The sequence below is a fragment of the Atractosteus spatula genome, chromosome 19, assembly GCF_055471065.1.
Source record: "Atractosteus spatula isolate fAtrSpa1 chromosome 19, fAtrSpa1.hap1, whole genome shotgun sequence".
Classification (NCBI taxonomy): domain Eukaryota; kingdom Metazoa; phylum Chordata; class Actinopteri; order Semionotiformes; family Lepisosteidae; genus Atractosteus; species Atractosteus spatula.
The window spans coordinates 2971871-2995596 of record NC_142724.1 but is presented as its reverse complement, the minus strand read 5'-3'; the positions used below and the strand labels follow the sequence as shown (position 1 = coordinate 2995596).

General features: G+C 50.8%; 4 protein-coding genes across 4 annotated transcripts in view; 3 read left to right on the top strand and 1 right to left on the bottom strand.

Annotated features, from left to right (window-relative positions):
- Positions 1-362, top strand: part of LOC148817867 (piezo-type mechanosensitive ion channel component 2) — a 39480-nt gene extending 39118 nt beyond the window's left edge. The window contains exon 55 of the mRNA XM_088937825.1: positions 107-362. Within this exon, the coding sequence (XP_088793951.1) occupies positions 107-362 (256 nt within the window). The remainder of the gene's footprint in view (positions 1-106) is intronic.
- A 3025-nt stretch (positions 363-3387) lies between these two features.
- tubb1 (tubulin, beta 1 class VI) lies at positions 3388-9611 on the top strand. The gene is made up of 4 exons (XM_088937282.1): positions 3388-4322; positions 5508-5616; positions 6554-6664; positions 7199-9611. Exons 1-4 carry the CDS (start codon positions 4266-4268, stop codon positions 8299-8301), a joined length of 1380 nt encoding a protein of 459 aa, XP_088793408.1. The 5' UTR covers positions 3388-4265; the 3' UTR covers positions 8302-9611.
- A 1119-nt stretch (positions 9612-10730) lies between these two features.
- Positions 10731-13190, bottom strand: atp5f1e (ATP synthase F1 subunit epsilon). Its single transcript, XM_088937513.1, has 3 exons — positions 13085-13190; positions 12235-12362; positions 10731-10917 (listed from the first exon to the last, which is right to left on the bottom strand). Coding segments are annotated over exons 1-3 (162 nt in total). The 5' UTR covers positions 13117-13190; the 3' UTR covers positions 10731-10915.
- Positions 13191-14453: 1263 nt separating this feature from the next.
- prelid3b (PRELI domain containing 3) lies at positions 14454-23604 on the top strand. Its single transcript, XM_088937619.1, has 6 exons — positions 14454-14599; positions 17387-17555; positions 19322-19411; positions 19612-19682; positions 19973-20075; positions 20493-23604. Exons 1-6 carry the CDS (start codon positions 14568-14570, stop codon positions 20610-20612), a joined length of 585 nt encoding a protein of 194 aa, XP_088793745.1. The 5' UTR covers positions 14454-14567; the 3' UTR covers positions 20613-23604.
- The last annotated feature ends 122 nt before the right edge of the window (positions 23605-23726 follow it).

Genomic DNA, 23726 nt, shown 5'->3' with positions numbered 1-23726 from the left:
CCCTCCGGCTCTCCTGTCCCGGCTGTTCCTTCATTCGCAACTCCCCTTCCCCTCTCTCCCCGATCGGTTGCCTCCGTCCTGCTGCTTCCTCGTCTTTCCCCTGCAGCATTGTGGGCCTGTACATGTCCGTGGTGCTGGTGATCGGGAAGTTCGTGCGGGAGTTCTTCAACGGGATCTCGCGCTCCATCATGTTCGAGGAGCTGCCCTGCGTGGACCGCGTGCTCAAGCTGTGCACGGACATCTTCGTGGTGCGGGAGACGGGCGAGCTCGAGCTGGAGGAGCAGCTCTTCGCCAAGCTCATCTTCCTCTACCGCTCCCCGGAGACCATGATTAAGATGACGAGGGAGAGGGAGAGCAGCTGAGGAGACGCAGAGAGGGGAGGAAAGAGGGAGGCGGGCAGAGGACGGGAGAAGGGAATTCTGCAGTTACAAAGGGAGGGAAGAGGAGACTGTTAAAACTGCCAAACACATCCAGCCACAAGCAAATCCCAACCTAACCCAGGAGACAGGGAGTAAATGTCAGGATTATACCACAGACGGGATACCAGCCTATTGCAGGGCAGGGCACGCACACGCAGGCACCCCCTCACCCGTGGGTGCCGAATCACTGCGTTATCATGTATTTATAGTTAATAATTATAAAGTAAGGTAAAAGCAGACGAGAAGGAGGAGGGAATGGGAGCAGGGAAAGAGACTGATGACTTGCGGTCCTTTGGTGGTGGTAATTCTGTGCATTAATATAGCACCTTTCATCCCAAAGAATCCCTAAGTGCTTTGTGGATAGGAGGGACATCCATCACGCACCAGCAGCTTCACTACACAGCAGGGCAGGGGGAGGGGCGAGTCATCACTTCAGCCGTTTAATTCGATACACAAGCTCAGGGCGGAGCTTACCTGGGACACCGGTGTTGACACCCCTGCTCTCATCCTGGTCCCGTCCAGTTCTGGTCCCGAGGAGAGAGCACTTACAGCAGCAACGCCCCTTACAGCAGAAACCTCGTTGTCTTGGGAGGTCTCCCACCCCACACTGACCAGGCCCAGCCTTGCCTAGCTTCTGACAAGATCGGGCGACGTGACAGTGAACGAATGGCCCGGAGACTTGATGTTCGGACTACAGTGTTTTCTTTACCAGCAGAAGCAGACCTTTGAACCTGGGAATCAGACTCGGTTCACAGCATCCTGGCCCACAGGAGAGAGACTTTGTTGGAGCAGTTCATCCCGAATTTGTGTCTGTGGTCGCTCAGCAGCAGATAAGACCACCCAAAGAGTGCATCAGAGGAAAGCTGTGGACATTTCTGTGAGAACTCAGTATTTTCATCCATGCCTTTTTTTAAATATATATATATCACAAAAGCACAAATCTGTTTAGGCGGCTCTCGGGGTGCAAGTCTTGCTTAACTGCGGATCTTCCTGAACACGGCCTGCGATTATTCACTTGTCCACAAGGGGGCGATATGTAATAACATTCGTATCGAGAGTCCGTGTGGGACGGCAAAGAGCTGAAACACTTGCAGACACTTTCCACCTGAAAGTTCAGGCTTAGCTGTCCCTGCTGACCTGACCAGCCAGTCACGACACTGCTTGTCCTCTACAGCGGACCTTAAAGGTCTCTGCCTGCACCGTTGGAAGAAAAAATAACTTTTAAATCTGACAAAAGTTTGCTTTTTTCTTGTCATACAATCTAAGGGCTGGTCAGTATTTCTAATGTGCTCCGCCTTAATCAGGCTGACACCTATTGGAAACCTTGCAATGCCAGTAATAACAGACTGTAGGGATAAAAGACCTTTCCAACACCACCTGTTTCAGAGACTAATCTGCTGATTTTACAGACTGAACAATCAAGTGCATGCATCTTTCTTATAATTAAATTGCTTGTCATGAACTTTAGTGATCATCCATGTTAATAAAACCGCTGTTACTGAAGAATTTATTGACTTTATTATTATTAGCATTTCACCTCTTGCATGGACTTACTTAAGGCAAATATGCGAATGTAAAGGGTAATTATTAATATGCAGTATATTCTCCTTTTCATTAAAGACTTTGAAGTCACTCACTGTAACGGTAGCTCCATGTCATACCCATTCGTCTGCTCTGCATCTTTAATGCTTTTAAAATGGAGCTTTTTCTATATCATAAAGGCAAAAGGACTGTAGGAGGTTTGGAGCTGGGACACAGCAGCCTGACAGATGTTCAGCATGTGGCCATTGTGTTTGCAATCATGTGTGAGAGACTCCACTCTATTTTAAAGCCCTGAACGAATTTAGAAAATGAATATTTTGTGCGTGTGTGTGTGTGTAATACGGGGCAGATAACAGCTCTCCACTACTTGCTTTGGGAAGTGGAGCCCCGCTCCTGTTGCGACATACCCCCGCGGGAGGGGGCTGCTGGGATCGGCCCCACGCTGTCAGAGGGACGGGAGCGCTGGCCCACGCAGATAAGGCGCGCGGGGCGGGTTATCGGCCGGCCGCCGCTGGGGCGCGCGGCTCCCCCCGCCGGCTTCCTCGCCGCCGCCCGTCCGGGGCCTCGGCTTTGAGACCCTGAAGGATTTTAGTCACCCCCACACCCGCGTACACAGGGCCCGTCGTTTCTGTCCGATAATCAGACGTCTTACTAGTGTTCGGGACTGTAGCGCTAGGTCAGAAAACCATGTGTTGCTGGCACTCTTAATTAACTCTTAACTCTTAACACCTTCCCCGTGGAGATCAGGATGAGCGAGTCTCTGTCGGGCTCTAGACCACACCTCAAACCTACCTGTTGCCTCTGCTTTTAAAGTCAGGATTCTGGTGTCTGGTGTAACATTTCATCCTGTGCTGATTTGTCATGTTTTCTGTATGGTACTTTGGTAGAGTGAATATAAATGGTGCTCTATAAAGTAAAGTTGTTTAATAAGATCACTTTATTGGCCATATACAATTTCTTGCGTTAGGAATTTGTCTTTTCGCAGACCCCAGCTTGCTCTCCATGAGACACACAGACAGGGAGAGAAGCTGGGGGTCAGAGCGCAGGGTCAGCCATTTATACGGCGCCCCTGGAGCAGCTGGGGCGAAGGGCCTTGCTCAGGGGGCCCAATGGAGTAGCCTTCCAGCCACAGGCGCAGATCCTGAGCCAGAGAGCCACCGCACTGCGATTGTGCATAATAATAATAATAATAATGCTGGCAAGAGGGCCCTGTGAGCCAGCGGCTGTGTCTCGTGTCTGTCAGGCAGCACGCTGGCAGACTGAGCCCTGTCAGAGCGTCCGCGTCGCCACTGTCCCGTTTCCTGTGCGGCAGAGCGGCGAATCCCGTTCACCACAACCCACATCTCCGTCCCCGCGAGAAATGAGCTGCACAGCTGTGCTGAAAGATAGATCTCCTGAGCTGCATCTGCATGACAAGACCAAATAAGGGCACAGTCGGCGTGAAAACATTCCCTCTGTGAGCGACGTGTCCTCCTGCCCTGGTGGAACTTGAGGGGACTGCAGGGTGATGTCCGGGGATGAGGGGAGATGTGTCCTTTTCTTGCGCAGGGTTTTTAAACGCGCTTTGTTTACAAAGTATCCTCAGCTTCTATCTGTCAGCTTTGTTAGAGAATAAGTACTACGTTTACCCCACGCTGGAAAGAGAAGAAAGAAAACGCAACGTTTCGGCCGTGGAGCCTTATTAGAGCATGCATCGCAAAGGTCCAAATGTAAAAACCAGCAGTAGTTTAGAGGCCTGTTTTGATCACATGCAAACAGGTGAAGATAAGGGCTGCAGGCTGGGAGCTTGTCCTGAGGGTGCCTCTATGTGAGCGACCCTCATGACACCCGTAACCCACTGGGGCTCAGGTAAGAGCACTAATGAACCTCTGGGCCTCATTAAACATAACACTGATTTCCAGTTTCAATCCGGTTTCCTTGGAAGTCTCTCCTAAGCGGAATAACTGTGAAATTATTTGTCAGAAAATGTTACAAGAAGAAAATAGCAGAGATCTTTTGAGAATGTACAAGAATCGCTTTGAACTCTTCTCTGTCTGTGAGGCAGAATGATGCTCCCTGCTGGTGTACTGCACTGTAGTGTTAAAATGTGCAGTGTGTAGAAAAGCTCGCTTCACGCCTGTCACCAGTGAACCTGTCATTGTGCTGTGTGTGCAAGCGTGCTTCACGTGCTGGCTGTGTGAGGTGGACTCACCCTCCCTGCCAGTGACATCAGCAGCAGTATATAAGGCATGTCTGGACCGCGAGCTGTGTTTCAGACTCCTCTGCCTTCAGCCTGTGTCTCAGTGTCCTGCCGCACTCCTCACAATGCGCGAGATCGTCCACCTGCAGATCGGACAGTGTGGGAATCAGATCGGGTCCAAGGTAAGAGATCTGTGCGTCTGTCTGTCTGCTTCATCCAGGCAGGAAGGTGAGGAGGCAATTTGCTTCCTTGAAAAATGTGAGATATGTTTAAATAAATAGAAATATATACTCCTCCAGGAAAGTGGCTTTTAAAAACACACAATTACACATATTACAGAAATAATTTTGAACGAGCTCTAGTCTGTTAAAATTTTAACTTATTTTTGACTATGAGTCAAGTCAAATAGTGCTTCAGAACAACTGTAGGTATGGCATCATCAGCACAGCAACTTAAGCGAGAATCATCCAGAATTACAGCAGGATAAACTCAACCTAAAGCATAACCCTATATTATAAAGAAATAAACCTCAGATACGCATATAACTCTTTAGTAATTAAATTTGTACTAAAGTTATTTCAAATAATCTGCTTCATGTGGTATTATGGTTATTGTTTTATTTTAAATTATATTTGTAGTTTAATTATAAAAATAAATGATAATCGAAGCGTGCCGGGCTCCAGCTTCTGAGAGAATTCATTTTTTTTAAACGAACCCTGCTCTTCCATTCAAAATCCTGAAAATGTAGCCTTAGCAGAAACAGCGACAGAACGAAATGAAATGTAAGCTCTGAGTTGTATGCAAATGGCATTTGTAACAACAGGACAGAAAGGGGGTATTTTTAAACATATTTGCATTCGAGCTAAGTAAGGGCATGCAAACTGTCTCTTTAAAGTTTGGGTGACGCTGGGTGTATCTTACCCAGCCCCCACCCCAGAGTCCGCAGATAAGGGGGAGAAGTGTGACTCAGATAGTTACTGCTGTGAGGGCGAGGGAGGGGAAAGGGAGGCATCACAGTCCGTCAGGAGGGGGTAACAGTGAGAGAGTCAAGGAGCCATAGAAAGTGCACAGAGAGAAAGCTTGATTAGAGCTGGTACACAGGCTGCCTCCGAGCCCGACCTCTAGAGCTGCATCAGCCCCCGTGCATGGAGCAGTGTGAAAGAGATAGTGGGCCTCAGGCAGTCTGTCAGATACACAGTGTTTTGCAGAACTGTAACTGAAAGTTTGTTTTACTCGCAATGCATCTCTTATGCACTCCCATCTGCTCTTTGAGCTAGGTGAGGCTTTTCTGTGACTAAATACGTTGTGGCACATTGGGTTGGTGTTGTAAGTGCTTGACCAGTGTGTGTCTCTGTGTGCGCTCACAGTTCTGGGAGGTGATCAGCGATGAGCATGGGATCACTACCACGGGCACCTACCAAGGGGACAGTGACCTGCAGCTGGAAAGACTCAATGTCTACTTCAATGAGGCACATGGTACAAGCACCCCCCCTTCCAGCCCCTGAAACACTTGGTCCCAGTCAGGATCCTGCTATATCATCGGAGTAGCTGAAATCACAGCAATCTGAAAGTAGGAGGTAGCTTGACTACCTTGCTTAATCAAATCTTGCTTATGTGGCTAATCAGTCCAAAATTCTCATCACTTCTTAAAGTTACATCTGTGAAGGTTTGGTCTAGAATTTTTTTGTACATTCTCACAACTCCTTGTGAAAGAATGACTTCCTATTTTGAAGCCTAAATGCATCGCATCTTTATTTCCATCTGTGATCCCAGGTCTGTCAGACACTAAAGATCATGTCATGTCAGTTGTTTAATTTCACCTCTAACTCTGTCAGAGGAATTTAAGAGAGTTCCTTGGTATGTTTCCCTGTCTGGGGAACTAAGCTATCCTTGCTGGGCTCCAGTGTTTTGTTGTTAATGTTTTTGTTGTTTTATTGTTTGCTACGCGTGTTCAGAGAAGCATCAGAAGGAGATGGACGTTCTCTGATTTGCAGTCATCTTGATTTCTTTTATTGGAGAAGAAGTCAAACAATTAAAGTACTTTTGCTTCTGTGTAGCCATTGGAAGACAGTGCATTCACACACCTCACCCGCAAGACAGGACAGACAAGATATACTGTATCTTGCATTCTTTCCCTGTTTTTACATTTCAGTAGCTTGAAATGAAATGCCTGCTACTGGATTTTCATTCTCCATTTTTCATAAAAGCATTTCCCGAAGCTTCCCATAGTGCTGCATATGGTGATGATAACGAAGGTCCATGCTGGGTGAGGAAGAGTGACTCCGTCCTTGTGTTGGGAGTTCCAGACTGATAGACTAGGCAATGATAATGTAATCAAAAACCACAGAGAGCTAGATTAAGACTCAGACCCACTGCGTGTCTGAAGTAAGTGTTTCCCGTCTTGCAACTTCAGGCGGCAAGTATGTCCCTAGAGCCCTGCTGGTGGACCTCGAACCCGGGACCATGGACAGTGTGAGGAGCAGCCGGATAGGACAGCTCTTCAGACCAGACAACTTCATCCACGGTGAGCCAGTGTGACTCCACTCGTGCAGGCAGGCCTTACAGAGCTATCATTGCAGGCTGCCTTCTCCACTGTGCTCTCCCTGCTGACTGCTGTATCCAGCGGGTACCAGTGTCATTGCTGTGCTCTTTATCCTCCTTTTCAGAAGCTGTTATTAAGCTAATAAAGCCTTTGGCTTCTGCCAGACCCAGTGCTCTGGTCAGTTTAGATGGTGTCTCTCAATTGCCCCCAGTACATGTGGTTGAGTTAATGGGTTGGTGACCCATCCAGGGTGTGGTCCCACCTAGCGTCCTACACCTCCCTGGAGAGGCTCTGTCTCGCTGCGATCTTCTTCCAGGATAAAGCTTCCAGGACTAAACGCAGATGGATTTTACTCATCTAGGAAACCGCCTCCCATTCCGAATGGCCATTCTACTGAGCAAGGATGGCGGTACAAAGCAACAGACACAGCATGCCTCGTGCATTCTGGCATCGAGCGGTATGAACGACTGTCGATCGGGGAGATTCATTCGGCTGCTCTGTTTTCTTGGTCTGCAGGGAACTCTGGCGCTGGGAACAACTGGGCCAAGGGGCACTACACGGAGGGGGCGGAGCTGGTGGAGAGCGTGATGGACGTGATGCGGAACGAGTGCGAGAGCTGCGACTGCCTGCAGGGCTTCCAGCTCGTGCACTCGCTGGGCGGCGGCACGGGCTCGGGCATGGGCACGCTGCTCGTCAACAAGATCCGGGAGGAGTACCCGGACCGCATCATGAACAGCTTCAGCGTGATGCCCTCACCCAAGGTGTCCGACACGGTGGTGGAGCCCTACAACGCCATCCTGTCCATCCACCAGCTGATAGAGAACACGGACGAGACCTTCTGCATCGACAACGAGGCGCTGTACGACATCTGCTTCCGCACGCTCAAGCTCATGTCGCCCACCTACGGCGACCTGAACCACCTGGTGTCGCTGACCATGAGCGGCGTCACCACCTCCCTGCGCTTCCCCGGGCAGCTGAACGCCGACCTGCGCAAGCTGGCGGTCAACATGGTGCCCTTCCCCCGCCTGCACTTCTTCATGCCCGGCTTCGCCCCGCTGACGGCCCGGGGCAGCCAGCAGTACCGCGCCCTGACCGTGCCCGAGCTCACCCAGCAGATGTTCGACGCCCGCAACATGATGACGGCCTGCGACCCCCGCCGGGGGCGCTACCTCACGGTGGCGGGCATTTTCCGCGGCCGGATGTCCACCAGGGAGGTGGACGAGCAGATGCTGGCCATGCAGCAGAAGAACAGCAGCTACTTCGTGGAGTGGATCCCGCACAACGTCAAGGTGGCCGTCTGTGACATCCCGCCCCGCGGCCTCAAGATGGCCTCCACCTTCATCGGCAACAGCACGGCCATCCAGGAGGTGTTCCGCCGCATCTCGGAGCAGTTCTCCCTCATGTTCCGGCGCAAGGCCTTCCTGCACTGGTACACGGGCGAGGGCATGGACGAGATGGAGTTCACCGAGGCCGAGTGCAACACCAACGACCTGGTGTCCGAGTACCAGCAGTACCAGGACGCCACGGCAGACCTCGACTGGGAGGGGGAGGAAGAGGAGGAGGAGGGGGAGGAAGAGGGTGGACGGGGGCTAGCACAGACGGAGACGGAGGACATATAGGGGACTGAATAAACAAGAGACCGGGACCAACAGGAATACTGCTATATTGTATATTCAGTGGGAGTTTTATCCAATAGGACTGATGTCAGGGATTTGGTGTTGGGGATGGGAATGCAGGATGGAGTCGCAAAGTTTTGAGCCTCTTTAGGTAACACAGGGAGTCACACTGAGGGTGTCAGCCACTGTGTCTTCTGTGTTTTTTTTTAATTTATTTCCATCTGCTCCCCAGTCTTCTAGAACCCAGAATTTAATTAACTCCTTTCTCTGCTTCCTCACTGGTATTTAAGAGTTCCTTTGCAGTCAGATGTTAAGTGCTCTTCGGTACATCAACTGAAATGAACGCCAGCAGACGCAAGAGCCCTGCTGGGTTGGTGCTGGTACCCCAACGCCACAGTGTTTCGAACTTTAACCCCAGAAATAGGCAAACCCCACCTGGGGGGCTCTTCTGCCTGCTCTGCTTCCGCCTGCTCGGCTTGCTCCTTGACTATTTATTACAGCTAGTTTTGCTTTGTGTTTGGCTGTCTGTGTGAATTAGAACTTGGCGAGTCTCTATGTGCTTGTGTCCTTGCCAGTGAGTTTCCAGCCCCCGAGCTCCTCAACCCCTATCCTTTAATTGGTGGCTTCGTTAGTCTTGATCTAACTCACTAATTGGTTCAATTAGGTAACAGAGCGCTAGGATGTGCTGCCAATCAGAAAACCCTGCAGCTCTTAGGGACCCTAGTCTACACCAAGTAGGCTGGTGTGGGATAACATGTAATATGTTACATGATGGAAATATGGAAAGTTTTCTAGGGAAGTCACCCACCTGCTGTGTGTAGATTGTACTCTGGGAGAGAGGATAACTGATCCAAGCAGGGTAGCACAGCAGCTGCCCTAGACTGGCAGAAAGTGCTAGGTTTAAATGTCAGTAGGCAGTACCATTGAAGAGCAATATAATAAGAATAGATACAAAGATCCAAGATCTTTTCGTATCTAAGCTACATAGATCCGAAAAGAATCTTACACTGAATTCTCCTTAATAACTTTGAGCCTGTTGCTATTTTTCAAACAATTGTATATACACCTGTGTAATAAACTTACAATGTGTTGTTTAGCACAAAGGAAGTAGTAATTATACATAATTAAAAAGGTGCTCATTCGCTTTTTGATTAAATTTGAAATATTTTTTTAGAAACGTACTTTTCCGAGATCGCTATTTTTTTAAACAAAAAGAGCAGCTAAAAGATTTTCTTCTTTCTTGGATCTAAGCTGTGATCATTTTTAGTGCCTGAATTTTGCATGCAGAATACTAAACATTTCCATTGACTATATTACGGTTCTGGAGTCTTTTGTCCATTCCTAGCCAACACGGGTGGAATTTTCTGAAGAGGACGTTAAATGAACATGCATCTCACATCAGCTGCAGTCTGCCAAACACGAGTCCACGGAAACACCCAAAGTTTCCTTGGGGTTCTCTCTTAGACTATGGCTTTTCCACTGGCCCGAGGGAGAACTTCAGCAAGAAAGAACATCACCACACCCCGCGCGCCTGCATGAAGGGGAAGAGATTGCACAGGACCAGTCCCTGCACACACGCAGATAAGCACACACACACGCGAGGCTGCCGGTTTCTTCAACCTCGAACAAAAACACTCGACAAAGGCAAATGTCTGAAGGACAAACAGCCCCACCTAGCGTCACAGAAGAGAAAGCTTTAATGTAGTCATCTATATTAATTTGCTTCAGCTGTTGTACAGAAATTCTCACAATTTAAGATGCAGAGAGAGCCTTCTTTTATCACAAAAGATCAAAAGTACTTTATATATAGAACTAAACGTACTTTCTGAGCAGGCAGCTGAGACGCTGGGTTAAGGTCTCATCCAAAGGAGCCCCCCTCCTATAACAGTGTCCCCAGTTACCATACTGGAGCACTAGCTTGTGAAGTCTGGTCCAGGGAAGAGCACCATCTACTGGTTCTCCTACACCACATCCTGCAGCAGCTGGATTTCCTCCCATTCCAGCACTGACCAGGCTGAGCCTTGCTGGCCTTCTGTGGAAAACGACACCCCTCGAATCGTATTTTCATTCCATCTTACAAGACCCCAGAGCTTACAAACACACTCAGACTTCAGGCATCAATGCTAATATCAGGTTAATCCCTCTGGCTTTTTCTCAGCCTTCTTCCAGCTGAAGAATTGCAATGTTTTGCTTTTATAAACTATTTCATGTTATATCTAGAATTGTATACCTTGTGTTGTTGTTTTAAATATATTTGCAAAAAACTGTAAGGCCTCTCAAGCAGATGTGAAAAACAACATACAAGTCTATAAACAGATCAAGTATCTATCCAGAAAGCCTTGTGTGAACCCCTTGAGCCAAAGGAGGTCAACAGCGCCCTCCGGTGTCCACAAGTAGTAAAGGCAATGAAAAGAGGAAGAAAGGGCAGGAGGTAACTGATTGGGTGCTTTATTTCATCGACCAGATGGACAGAGGAAGATACTAATGACATCAGTGTTGGTCTAGAGTTATCTTACATACAATGTAATTTTCAAAACAAATTCTCTTCCAAAAACAAAAGACAGGACTGGAGCAAAGTCTTCATTCCAGGCTTCTTAATACAGGTTCTTCATCCGGGTCCTGCAAGAAAGGAAAATCACATTCATCTTTTTATACAGAGCTATCATGCCCCTTGGTTTCAGGCCTGTGGGGTGAGAGCAAGCAAGATTCTCTGCAAAGAGAGGGCAGTGCACAGCCAGTGCCTTCAGAATCCTCCTCCACTGCAGTAAAAGCTACTCTGATGCGACAAACTTGTCCTAAAACCACCTGGGGCAAAAAAAGAGAGAGAAAACAGCAGTGTGGATCAGTGTGCGATTGGGGTCCTGGACCTTTATGGTTCTGGGGTTTGAAACCCAAGTGAGATGCCGCTGGAGCAAGTGAGGTGTCTCACCTGCAACTGGAACAGTACGGACGGGAGCAGATGCATGTCGCTTTGGATAAAAGCGTCAGTCAAATTCGAATGAATTTCAGTGGTTCAAAGAAACGTTCACCAGTCTCCTCTAACCACAGTCTTGAACTATTATGTGCTCAGTGCAGGATCAGTAACGGGCCATGATTAAGCGCAGAGCAGTGTGGAAATGGACTCTAGATCGCAGGACAATATTTGGCATCACCACCCCCCCCCTCCCCACAAATTAATGAACACAAGAAAAAGCTTGTAACCTTCCGACCCGCCTTGCTCAGCCGAACGGTGGGGGCTAAGAGCTGGAGCACGCGAGCACAGCTCACACTGGAACGGCTAACCTGCTCCGTCTCTGCTTTCTGCAGTTGGGCTGCGCTCCAGAAGGTCAATGCGATTCAATTTACTTTTTTTATGTAGCGCCTTTCATGACAAGGTTGACCCAAGGCGCTTTACAAAGCGAGTGACCTTATGTGTTGCGAACACAGGGGGCAGAGCGGTGGCTCTGTGGCTAAGGATCTGTGCCTGTGACTGGAAGGTTGCCGGTTCAAATCCCGCAGCCGGCAGAGGAATCCTACTCTGTTGGGCCCCTGAGCAAGGCCCTTAACCCCAACTGCTCCAGGGGCGCCGTACAATGGCTGACCCTGCGCTCGGACCCCAAGCTTCTCTCCGTGTCTGTGTGTCTGTGTCTCCATGGAGAAAAGCTGGGGTATGCGAAAAGACGAATTCCTAATGCAAGAAATTGTATAGGGCTAATAAAGAAACATTAGAACAGAAAAGACCACAAGACAACGGAGGAGAGAAACCAAAAACCCCTCAGTAAGGAGGGAAAAAAACCTCTAGGGGTCCAAGGTCAACTGGCTGCCCAACCCATGCGGGCATGCTAACATTATATAATTGGAAAAAAAAGGAAATCATTGAATGAGGTCGGGCTCATAGTGTGACCCCTTTCAAGAGCAGCCAAAGGATTGCAGACGACAGCCCCGCGGCGCACTCACACGACGACGCCTGCTTGAGCCGGGTGATCTTCACGTTGGACTCGGCCACCTTCTCCGCCTCCAGCCGGAGCTGCGGCTTGAGCGCCGCTCGCACCGCCCGGGCGCAGATCGCCGAGAAGCGGATGTAGCTGCAGACGATAAATAAAAAAAAAAGAAGAACCATCAGTTCGCGTTTCCAACCAGCAGCCGGGCTGTCAGCAGGAACATCATTAAATGCCGAGGACAGCGTGAGGACTTAAGCAGGGGACACAGTGTTCAATGCATCAATTCGGGCTCAATCTTTAGTGCAATAAAGTCAATCCTATCAGAAGTCATTTAATGCATCTTTCTCTGACAGCGGACCTCCCCTGTGAACGGTTTCTATTTTAAACAACAGAATGGAAACTTTTGCTATGCAACAACTAAATATACACACTTCCAGTCGTCAATGAAGTCTTAATGAAAGGCAGTGAGACGGTTAAAACCACGCGAGTCATACGGCAGTGATGTTCCAGACTCACACTCGCTCGGCAGTCCAAGCAGGCCGAGACACTCGGGAAAGTTATTTAAAAAACATTCTTGAGAGAAAACCACACCAGTGTCGCCTTTCCCCCCCCCAGTGTGCAAGACGAGTTCCCACCGTCAGACCGTCACAACCCAACATAAACTGGCTGTCTGTCTTTAGTCCGGGATCTATAATGCAGACTGTCACTTGAGGACCTAAACCGATGGGCTACACTGATGGCTTCTAGTTCTATAGCTCGTCAAGCAAGCCGAGCGCGAAATACCATGCAAACATAACCCGACGCCCCGACTGGAGCAAGAATAAACTTCGACACGAGCAGGACAAGCCGAAGACCGACCGCCGTACCTGAGGCCAGCTTGTCTCCAGTACGCCACCATTGTCAAGCACCTCGATCTCCGTCTCCCGAGCTCAAGGGCAGCGGCCGGGCGGATATCCGGTCGGCCTCGTGCTCTCCGCGCTGGTTGGCTGTAGCTGACGTCACTCAGCGCGCAGGCTGACCTGACCGTAATGCACAGCAACCAGCGCACGTCACATTGCCAAACGACTTTTTTTATGGCGACACCTACGGCAAAATTAGGAGCACAATACCCTAAATTCTCTCTAAATTTAAGCGCGAGCAGGATGATTTGTGTGTGTTTTTGTCGGGCTGAAGGGAAATCTTTGGTGCATTTATTTGTGAGGTGTGTGTTTGTGAAGTTGTTTTGGCCGGACTTGCAGAGTTTTGTTTGCAGGCAGTTAAAGGTGTTTTTTAGATTTAAGGATTTTGATATTTTATTGTACTGTTTAATAGAAAATTTGGGAAAAGAGCATAAATGCATTAGTCATTCTGGGTAAATTTCACATTCATAAACCAAAATGTTCTAATAATACTCCCCTTTTTAGTACTTTTGAGGTGGAGTTGAAACTAAATTCTATAAAAATTTTGAAAAATGCTAAAGGAAAACATTTGATATATGTAAAAAATACAGTTTGATCACATAATATACTTCATTATCTCCGGCAGTTAATTGTTGTTTTTTTTTTGCTCTTGTACCTGTTTCTGATCCTGGGGTTGGATTTGTATTGGTAAATCCTTTATACGTTTAATATATATTTTTAAAAAAAAAATACTCTTTAGGTTATGTAAAGAGACAATTAGTTTTGAACAACACGCGATCCGATACCTGCGCTACCATCGACAGGAAAAGAAATAAGTGAAGATTTTCTTAAACCTGCATTATTAACCACACTTTGATGGGGTGCTTTGTCGAATAGCAGCAGGTAAGAAGAACTCTGCAGTGTACACATACAGCTGGAACCACAGCAACATTCACACCCAGAGGGCATTATAGTTACACCACTGGTGCCTGGCACAGGACGGTTAGTGCATTCCTAGCCCACAGAACTGAATCCATCTAAAGAGGTGTGAGCTGAAAGCTTAAGAAAGGGGCACATGTACTTCAGGGCGCAAAATGAAATATTTTCTGGCACGTAGGCGCCCGAAAACGCTGTGGACGACAAAGGTACAACCAGCGTTGGAAACTATTTTTGTTTTTCGTAACGTGGATGTGATAGATGAAGAAAAAGACCGTAAGGAACGCAACCTCCCCCCCCCCGCCAGAACACGCTCACACCAGCGACCCCGTGAGCGCCCTGACGTCACAGCCCGGCGGGCGGGGGTCTGTCAAGGCAATATCCGGCGTCCCCGGAAGTGCGCTCGCCGGTCATGTGACTGACTAGATCTTTCCGTCTGAGAGCTGCCGGCCTGGCGGTCACATTGACAGCGGCGGCGGCGGCGGCGGAGGAGACATCCCGGAGTCTGTCACACACGCTGTCGCTCGGCCCCAGGATGAAGATCTGGACTTCGGAGCACGTCTTCAAGTGAGTTTGTCCGCGCTGGAAAAGGCTCCCCGAGAGCCCTCCCCGCAGGAAGGTGTCGCTTGGGGTGTGGAGTGAAGTGGGCCGGGTCCTCTCGCCTGGGGCCGGGGCGGCGCGGACCGCAGCGGGCGACTAGTCCAACTTTTCCTCCTCTTCATCCCTAGGGGTGTGTGATTGCTTTAGTCACGGCTGCGAAAGTCCGCTCCCTACGGTCTCAGCGCGTCGTTTCCCCCTCACTCGCCGGCTTTTAAAAACCGGCCATTTCAGCGCCTGAGTGCACACCGGTGCGCTTTGCGTAACGCAGCGTGTCGCTGGGGCTCTGGCTCGGCTCAGTTTGAGGAGCCGGGGAGATCGGGGATGTGGGTGCTGTGGGCTTGCCCCCTCTGTATTTACTCTCCCACTGGACCCGTGTAGTAATCCCGAATGACTGCGATTATTATTATTATTATAGGGTCGAGGGTTTCTGAACTCCGCACTTGCTCAGAGTTAACTTCTGCTCCCGCTGACGCAACGTGTCCGAGCCCGTGTTGTTCGTGGTTTCTCCGTCCTCCCGACTTTCAGAGGCATCATAAAACCGGGGGGCCTCGCTCGCCCCGAATTTGGGCACGGGGCTTGGATCTCCGTTTAGCTGAAACTTTTCTAGCTCACCACGTTTCCGTTGCGATCATCGCCTAGAGAAAAATGTTCACCTTTTAAGTTGTCTGCGGGCATAAAGCGATCCCCCATGCCGACGCGTGTTGACTGTTTAGCCATCCAGGACTCCGATGGTGAACTTGGTCAGATGAGCATCCCAGCGATGCCTGGCGTGTCCCCCGCCGGGGGCGGTGTAGCGCTCAGGTGTGGCAGGAATGCCAGGCATTTCTGTAACTGCGGCTCTGTGTGTTGGGGGAGTCGGGCTGTTGCCGGAGCAGCATGCTGCTCTGTTTGGGGAGGTGCACCACCCCAGGGCTGTGGGTGCACCCCTGCCATCTGCGCCTCCAAAACTCGCTAGGACACCTCCGCAGGGCCGGCGTTTGACGCGCTGTGGTCGTGGGGCGTCCAGTCCAGTCCAGTCCAGTCCGGGCTGGGCTGAACTGGACCTGACTGGAGCCAGCCTGTGCGTGAGAGATTGGACCTGTCCCGGTCTGCAGATTGCACCCCCTGAGTACTCCCTGTGTCTCCCCCCCCCCCCCACGGGGAACAGTGTGTGAGAAGCGGGGTGCACTGACCCCTGGGGGGTGCCGCTGGATTGGGGTTCTCCTGGGGAGGCAGGGTAGCCCATCTCCCCTCCCCTTCTGAGTCGGCTGACACTGCTGCCCTCCTCCTGACCCACAGCGCAGAGCCGCAGGGTTACAAAACTCTCCCGCTGGAACCTTTGTGCTCCTGATAAGCTGCGCTCACGCGTGTTGAGACAGAGGGCCTCCTTTCTGCCACATCCTTCTAGTTTTATCTGGGCGACTGATGCAAGAGACTGGCCCGGGCAGGGCTCTACGTTGGTTTGCTCAGGTCCCCCGCAGTTCAAGTGGCTCCCTGAACTGTTCTGATTTTTTTTTTTCCATTAATGCAGCAAGGTATGAGAGCAGGGGGGTTTATTGTAGTTCAAACCCACACAGGGCCAAGCAGCATGGAAATGCCCCCCCCCTGGCTGGGCTGAGACCGAGTCCTCCTGCGCGAGTCGCAGACCGGGCGCAGTCCAGGGCTGTAGGTCACGCAGGTTCTTACTGAAGGACATGTGGCCTCGCTGGCAGCTCACAGGTGCCGGACCTGTGACAGATTAATACCCGTCATGTTACAGACCTGTTTTAAAAGCCCCTGGTGTGTGATGTCCCAAGTGGACAATTTCTGGGGGGTTTTTCCATTAAAAAAATAAATAAATTAAAAGATGGTTAATAAATGTCCTGATTTGCAGCACAAATGCTGAAAAGCAGTATGAAAGCCTGGGAAGGGTAGTCTGTGCCAGGGCCGTGTTGAAGTGTTGGGGACAGCCGAGTAGAGCTTGACAGCGAAGAGGGAGGCGGAGAGTGAGTCTGCGTGACTCCCCTGCAGGAGCAGAGCTGCCGTGACCTTTCCCCCGCTTCCCTCGGCCTCCGATTGCGTCATCGCCACACCCCCCCCCCATCTCCACAGCAACCGGAGCTCCATGTGTACACACTACAGCCCCCGGTGCTTAACTGAAACACAGGCATAATCACGAATTCAGAGAATTCAGGTCCTGCGCTGCCAGTTCTCAGTGGTGTATCTTTTTTCCACGTGTCTAGGAAGAGGTCGTACCAGCTTGTGACAGTTCTGATGTGCTGAGTACATTCTGTACCAGCAGGAAAGGGCTGGCAGATCGGATGTCATAAAAGGACTTTGTTGAAGTCCTCTGTGTTGACCGTTCTGGGAGACACAACGGGGGGAAGGAGTTATTGAGCTACTCTAAATATTTAACCTTTTACTGCTTATAGCAAGTGCAGGTGGACAGAGCACTTCAGCTTATTCTTATGTCATGTGAGATGTGTTTCGTGGGAAGTTTCTAAACCCACTCAGTTTAGAATCTGTGCACGTTCCTGAAGAACTTTGGCCTTTTCCCAGGTATTAAGACAATCAGCTGTGATGTCAGAATACCAAGGGTGAGGCAGTCTTTCATGACCTGATCTTGTACAGTCAAGCAGGTGCTGTTTCAGAGCAGTGAGTCCTCGGCGCCCTAACTGAGTCTTTCACATATCTGTCCTTGCGCCGGAAACGCTGGCTGTGGGCGAGTGATGGAGCAAGTTCCTCTCGGCGTGCCGCTGACCCAGCCCCTGTCTCACTCTGCCGTGTCCTCCGCAGCCACCCGTGGGAGACGGTGACCAAGGCGGCCATGCAGAAGTACCCCAACCCCATGAACCCCAGCGTGGTCGGCGTGGACGTGCTGGACAGGCACGTGGACCCGCATGGCCGGCTGCACAGCAGCAGGCTGCTCAGCACTGAGTGGGGGCTGCCCTCCATCGTCAAGTCTGTGAGTGTCGCCGGGGCGACGGGTAATTGGTGCGTGTGGTGGGTGGGGGGGCATCTCTACAGGGGACCCCAGGGGGAGGGATGGGTTTAAAGTGGCTTCCATTGGAGAGAGCACAGCCTGGTTCCAGGCTACACCGACCTGACCTGGTCCACTCAGTCCTTTAGGTCTCTATTTTGGGGAAAGAGTGGAGTTTATCCCTCTGTTTGGAGCAGCCCCTAGTCTTGTGCAAGCAGGACAGCGTGTCCATGTGCCTTTCACGTTACCCTTTTCAGCCTGTGCCAGGGTTATATTCAGCGCTGGGGACAGTCGAGTTGCACTTTGATCTATTTGTGGAGCTCCCGGGACAGGCGGGTACGGTGTGTATCGTGGCGCGGGCTGGGACAGAGCAGGGCCGCTCCCCCGACGGTGCTGGCTCAGGGCTTTGGCAAGCGGCGTGGGTTCGGAGAGACTGCGCTCGCAGCGTGACGTCACAGCCAGGCACATGAGCGCTGGGCGGGAGGCCCATCTTGAGCCTCGGCCAGGGAGTGACATCAGCCTGATGCTGTGTGCTGGAGGGCCGCCCACTCGGGCTGTCCAGGACCAGCCAGTACAAGTCCCTGCGGTAGCTGTGCCTAAGTGGTGGGATTCCACAGCAGTGAAATACCCCACAGACCCAGAGGAGGGATGGGTGGTCAGGTGACCAAGCTGGATTCAAGATTCTTAAGGTGCGCTTTGCAAGGAGGGCGGCGGTATTATGAAAGTGTTTTATAGCTGCAGTATGGGATAACATTCAGTGGCTCAAGAGTGTAATGAGACTCCAGAACACACTGGACCTGAATTAACAAATAAACCTTTAAGTGAAATGACAAAATATAATGCTTATTCAACCTTCTTAAAACTGATTATTATGGTTACTGTATTCCTAGTTTTGAGTCTTCCTTAACATAGTTTTAAGTAACACACAGCATGCTGTGTGCAAGAGGTGCAGTCTTAAAATTGTGCCCGTGTGGTGACCAGTTGGCCAGCCTGTATTCCTGACTGCCAGCTACAGTGTCCAACCTCCCTCTCGTGCTGAGGATCATGGGAACAGTAAGCACAACTGTAGCGTCGCTTGTTTATAAATAGCTCTTCTTTGACCTGCCAGCTCAGTTGTCGCCCTCTGTGTGATAACTGCACAGGTCTCGTGTGCTTAAGGACATGCAGGAGCTCAAGGGTATCGATCTGAGAGAATGATGTATGGGCAGTGTTTTGTTTGGCTAAAGCAACCTGCTGCAGGCTCTGTTTAAATAAAGAGGGTCTGTAGTCCAGGTACTGGTGACTCTAAAGGCAGTGAATGTGTGGCAGTGAATATGAACAGCAAAACTTGGGGGGGGTCATTTTTTCTGGCGGAAGAGATTGAAATGTTACTGTGAAAGGGAGGGGAGGTGAGGGGGCTCAGATATTTGATGTTTGCTTGGCTAACAGGCCACTGGTGCAAAGCTGCCATCTCTGGGGTTGTGGCTGGATGTCTTGTAGCCAAAGTCCACCCCCATTGAAGGAGGGCCTTTAGCAGGAAGAACTGCAGTCTCCCGGTTGCAGACACTCCCTAACTGTCACAGTCTCAGAAGTCTGAAGCTGGAAGAGGCCCCACTGCTGCCCAAGCAAGAATTCCGCCTTGGGAGTCTGATGTGTGTACCAGGAGTGTGAAGAATTCCTTTCATTTATTTTACACTATGCTACTAGCAGCCAATATCTCTGCTTGCTGCAGACTGTAACCTCCCTGTCCTTCTCTCTGTGCTGCCCCCCAGCTCATCGGTGCCACTCGTACGTGCACGTACATCCAGGAGCACTCTGTGGTGGACCCCGGGGAGCAGACCTTTGAGCTCAAATCGACCAATGTGAGTTTTGCTTTCTCTGCAGATGTTACTGTTTCTGGCCTGTGTGCGGAGGAAATTTGCATCCTACCCTGCGGTTTATTGCAGGGTTCTATAGCAATAAGAAGAATTGTAAATGGACGCACATCCTGTAAATAGAGATACGCACAGTGCACACCGCTGCAGACCTCACAGAGCCTTTCTCAATTTTTTCTCTTCTCCAGATCACGCTGACCAATATGGTCTCCGTGGACGAGAGGCTCATTTACAGGCCCCATCCCCAGGATCCTGAGAAGTAAGGAATTTTAGACTGGGATTATCTTTCGTGCTGTGTGCTGGCTTGTTGGGTGTGGAGCTTGTTCTCCCTGCTCCCTTGGGCTGAGATCTGGCAAGGGGGAAGGCAATGTCAAACCTTTCTTTCGTGTGCACATAGTGCCCATTGCCTTCCCCTCGTGAGTGTACCCGTGTGTGTGCATGTTCCTTTCCTGCAGAGTAGCATTGCATGTGCCTGAGCTGCCCTGTGTACAGCGCGCTAGTGGGCAGCTGCGCCCGAGCTACCTTGACCACTGTGGTGTTGTTCCGCAGGACGATGCTGACGCAGGAGGCCCTGATTACGGTGAAGGGCGTCAGTCTTAGCAGCTACCTGGAGGGGGTCATGGCCAACACCATCTCCTCCAACGCAAACAAGGTGGGTCCCCTCCTGGCGCGCGAGACCGGAAAAGCCGGAACCCGAAACATGGAATGTGCAGTTAATGTGTGTGAAAGCACAAATTCCCAAAACGGGAATTGCTGGTATGAATTTAGGTAAATTGTTATCATTTTTATGTAATCTGCCGCGCCTCGTGAAGGTAGTTTTCTTTGAGCGGTGCTCTAAGGAATTGGGCAGAGTAGGCACCGAGCTAGTTTAAAATGTACCTTCTTTTTAAAACGCAAACTCCTTCATGTCAGACCTGACCTGCAAGGCTCAGGTTTGCTCCCACGTGTTGGTGGACGAGGGTGTGAGACCCTTTAGGTCTTCAGTGTTGTGCGTCCCTGTCTGAGCTGGCGCCTGTCCGCCTGTCCGCCTGTCCCGTCCGCTGAGGCGCGCTTGTCTGTGCTCCTGCAGGGCCGCGAGGCGATGGAGTGGGTCATCAGGCGGCTGAACTCCGAGATCGAGGAGCTGGCGGCGACGGCGCGCAACACCATCCGGACGCCCATGGCTGCAGCCGCCGTTACTGAGAAATGACCCCTGACCCCGGGCCCTTACCAAGGGGCGCATCCTCCTCTCGCCAGCACGGCCTCCCTCTGTGTCGCCGCAGATTAATTTATTATGAGTTCACGCCGACGGGGATCTCCGATCGCCTCTCTGTCCCTCCTGCACTCGAGGGCACTTGATCCAGTGCGATCCAGCCAGGTGTGACACAAAGGGAGGCTGCGGAAACGTATTTATTGCTTGGGCGGGCAGCCTAAGACTCTGGATTTGGTGCTGGTCCTGCGAAATCTGGCTCGTTAGTTATTTTTTTTTGTTCCTTTAGGTCAAAACTCTATAAAGGTTTGTGGGGAAGCTGGGGTCCCCGCGGGGGGCACAGGTACTTTCCTGACGGCGCCGGTTCAGACTGAGCTGGGCTGTGACCATCCTGCCACCCCCAGCAAGAAGGTTTTGTGAACTGGACCTCCTGCAGCTTGTCCGTGGTGCTGTCCGGGTCCAGAAGGAGAGGGATTTGGACTGCTGGGACCTGGCGGTTCTGGGTCAGAGGCGGTGGCGAATGCCATCTCAGCCCTGGGCTAGAGGGGTGGGGAGGAGAGAAGGGTTTGGGAATGCAAACAAAAACTACAGACCAGGTCGGCTGTCAAGGGTGAAGGATATTTATTTTTTTATTTGTAGAGGTAGCTATTTAGCACTTGTAAAGATTCTATTTATTTGAGCCACGTTCTCGCAGCTGACTGCTCCTCATCCAGAGTCCTTCTCTGAGGGCCTGAAACGGGCCCCGCATGCCGGTTCAATCCGGCAAATATCTCAATACTTGAATGTCAAGTACTGTACGTTTCTCTTTTGGAGTATTAACTGTTGTTAATGGAGGTACCAGTGGAGGAGACCAAGGGAACAGAGAGCGGACCAGGGCCGGAGGGCGCGCAGTGGTGCTGTGCACGGCTGGCGTCTCTGCGCTCAGCTTGCGCTGCCCGGGGTCGGGGGTCAGGGGTCGGAGGTCGGGGTGGGGGATCCTTCTTAAAAAGGTTTACTTGCTGAAGCGCTCCAGGAAAGAGGGGGGCGCCGCCCTGGATAAACGCTGGCTTTGGCGGTGCCACAAAAGCGTGCTTAGGTCAGAAAAAGGAAAGGGACGTCTTCGTCTTACACGCACAAGAAAGAAAACCCGCAAGTGGAGAGAGGGTACTGAGAAACCAGAGATGGGGGAGGGCGGGGGGCGGGGGGCGGGGGCGGAACTTTTTGCTCGCTGTGCAGTAGGAGTTTAAAGGAATTGTGCATCTTTCGAATGTTCATAACTTTTCTTGTTACCCTGTCATGTAACAAAAAAAAGTCCTGGTGTGTTTGGACATTTTTGGAATGTATTTGACCGAACTTAGTAACAAGAATTCAGTGACTGCAGAATTGAAGTCATTTACACACTGTGAGCCCTTTTGGTTTCTCTGCTTTGACCTGCCATGACCCTGAGGGCATTATATTACATTTGGTCTACATCTGTCTGTAGGATACACACTACCCCCCTCACTTCTTCATGGTGTACATGCTGCCTAGGCTGTGCTTTGCCACTAATGCCACTAGACTCACATTGCCCCTTGTCTAAAAGCTGAGCTCAACAATGTCTGATCCTCTAGGAAGATGCGCTGCTGAGCCACAGTGGCATCAGAGGTCTAAACATAACTGGAAAGGTTTGATGCTTTTTCAACAAGCATAACCAACTGCTTTTTTTTTTTCCTGTGTCACATTGCATGCAACTGAACTTCTGAGAGACCTGCAAGGCTGTCACCTGCCAGCTACTTTTGGTGTGAGTTTTGTTCGGAAGAGCAAGTGGCATCGCGCTACTGGAATGCGCAGAGCTGTTGTGAGTAGGGAGCGGTTGTCAGGATGAAGCTGGTGGAGAGGTGGGAAGCCCGAGTCTTTATAGTGACGCCAGCTCCTGGTTTCTCCAAGTCCAGGCCCGTCGAGCTCCAGCCCTCGCCGTCCACCTCCGCGGGGCGTTTTTACAACATCCAGCTCTGCAGTCACCTTATCCAGACTGCAGGCAAGGGCCGCCTGCAGACAGGTGCTGCGGCAGTGTGGAGACTGAAGGGTAACGCAGCACGTCAGCGTGTGCTCTCCTCCCGAAACGTGTTGGACACGACCTGCACAGCAACATGGATGCCGATTCAAGGGAGCATGGATTTTCCCTGTGCCTCTCCCAGGGTGCCCATGACGCTGCTCTGGGGCTTTTGCAGGCGAAGGTCTTTATTTAGAAAGATCTTCTAGTTCTTTGTGTGCGACACTCCACGATGCCCCCGTGCAGACTCGATAACAGACTCCCACCCGTTTCTTCATCCTGTACGTGGCTGCAAAGGAAAAGTCCCGAAAACGCCTTCTCTGCTGGTGTGGCTTGGTAGAGCGATGCATGTCGGCAAGCTGGTGTAATTATTCCTGTCCTGAGCGCGCAGTTGCGGCAAATCTGTAGTGCATGAATGCTGACTAATTTCTACATGCAGGAGTCTTTTACTTTTATACTAGCGGGTGTGAAGCCTTAGACTTTAACTCCGGCTTCAGAGAAGTCCCCCTCTGACCGCGGGAGGTGTTTCCTCGGAAGAGTTTGTGTGAGCCGGAGAGTCATGACACGGCGGCTGTTCTTTCCTGATCCAGCGCCGGCCTGCGTTGCGAGTTGCCGTTTCAAGAGCTGTTGCTTCGGTGAAGTAGGATGATGGACCTGCAGGCGAGCTCGGGTGCTGTGTGGCAGTCGTCTGACCTTCGCTATGAGCTCCCCGACGTGTGGCACTACTGAGGGGCCGGGGTTGTGACTTTTTTTTTATAGGTACACGGCATTTGTGGTGCTTTATCTATAATGTTTTTATACCAATAGACTATGGTTTAAAAGAACTATCGGCTAGAATGTGTGCGGTGGGGGTGAGGGGGTAGAATGCATTTTGTTAAGGCAGGAGAAGGGTGCCTGGTGAGGAGTGAGTGGGGTTCTGTGCTGTGTGTGATGGAACAATACTGATGTCAACAACATGCTTAATAAACTTGTAACAATTTAGCCTGGTTGTTTCCTTCTTCACAAGTGGGAGTGGACAGTGGGGAAAGGAAAAGGAACTGCACTGGTCAGCTCTAAGGCCGGTTCTTTAGGGTCACAGGAGTTTGGTTTCTTATTTTTGTTCC

Coding starts and splice junctions, on each gene's coding strand:
- tubb1 (XM_088937282.1), top strand. CDS start 4,266: ATGCGCGAGATCGTCCACCTGCAGATCGGACAGTGTGGGAATCAGATC. Junction 4,323..5,507: donor GGAATCAGATCGGGTCCAAG/GTAAGAGATCTG, acceptor GTGCGCTCACAG/TTCTGGGAGGTGATCAGCGA. Junction 6,665..7,198: donor ACCAGACAACTTCATCCACG/GTGAGCCAGTGT, acceptor CTTGGTCTGCAG/GGAACTCTGGCGCTGGGAAC.
- atp5f1e (XM_088937513.1), bottom strand. CDS start 13,116: ATGGTGGCGTACTGGAGACAAGCTGGCCTCAG. Junction 12,363..13,084: donor TGGAGACAAGCTGGCCTCAG/GTACGGCGGTCG, acceptor TATCGTCTGCAG/CTACATCCGCTTCTCGGCGA.
- prelid3b (XM_088937619.1), top strand. CDS start 14,568: ATGAAGATCTGGACTTCGGAGCACGTCTTCAA. Junction 14,600..17,386: donor ACTTCGGAGCACGTCTTCAA/GTGAGTTTGTCC, acceptor TGTCCTCCGCAG/CCACCCGTGGGAGACGGTGA. Junction 19,412..19,611: donor TTGAGCTCAAATCGACCAAT/GTGAGTTTTGCT, acceptor TCTCTTCTCCAG/ATCACGCTGACCAATATGGT.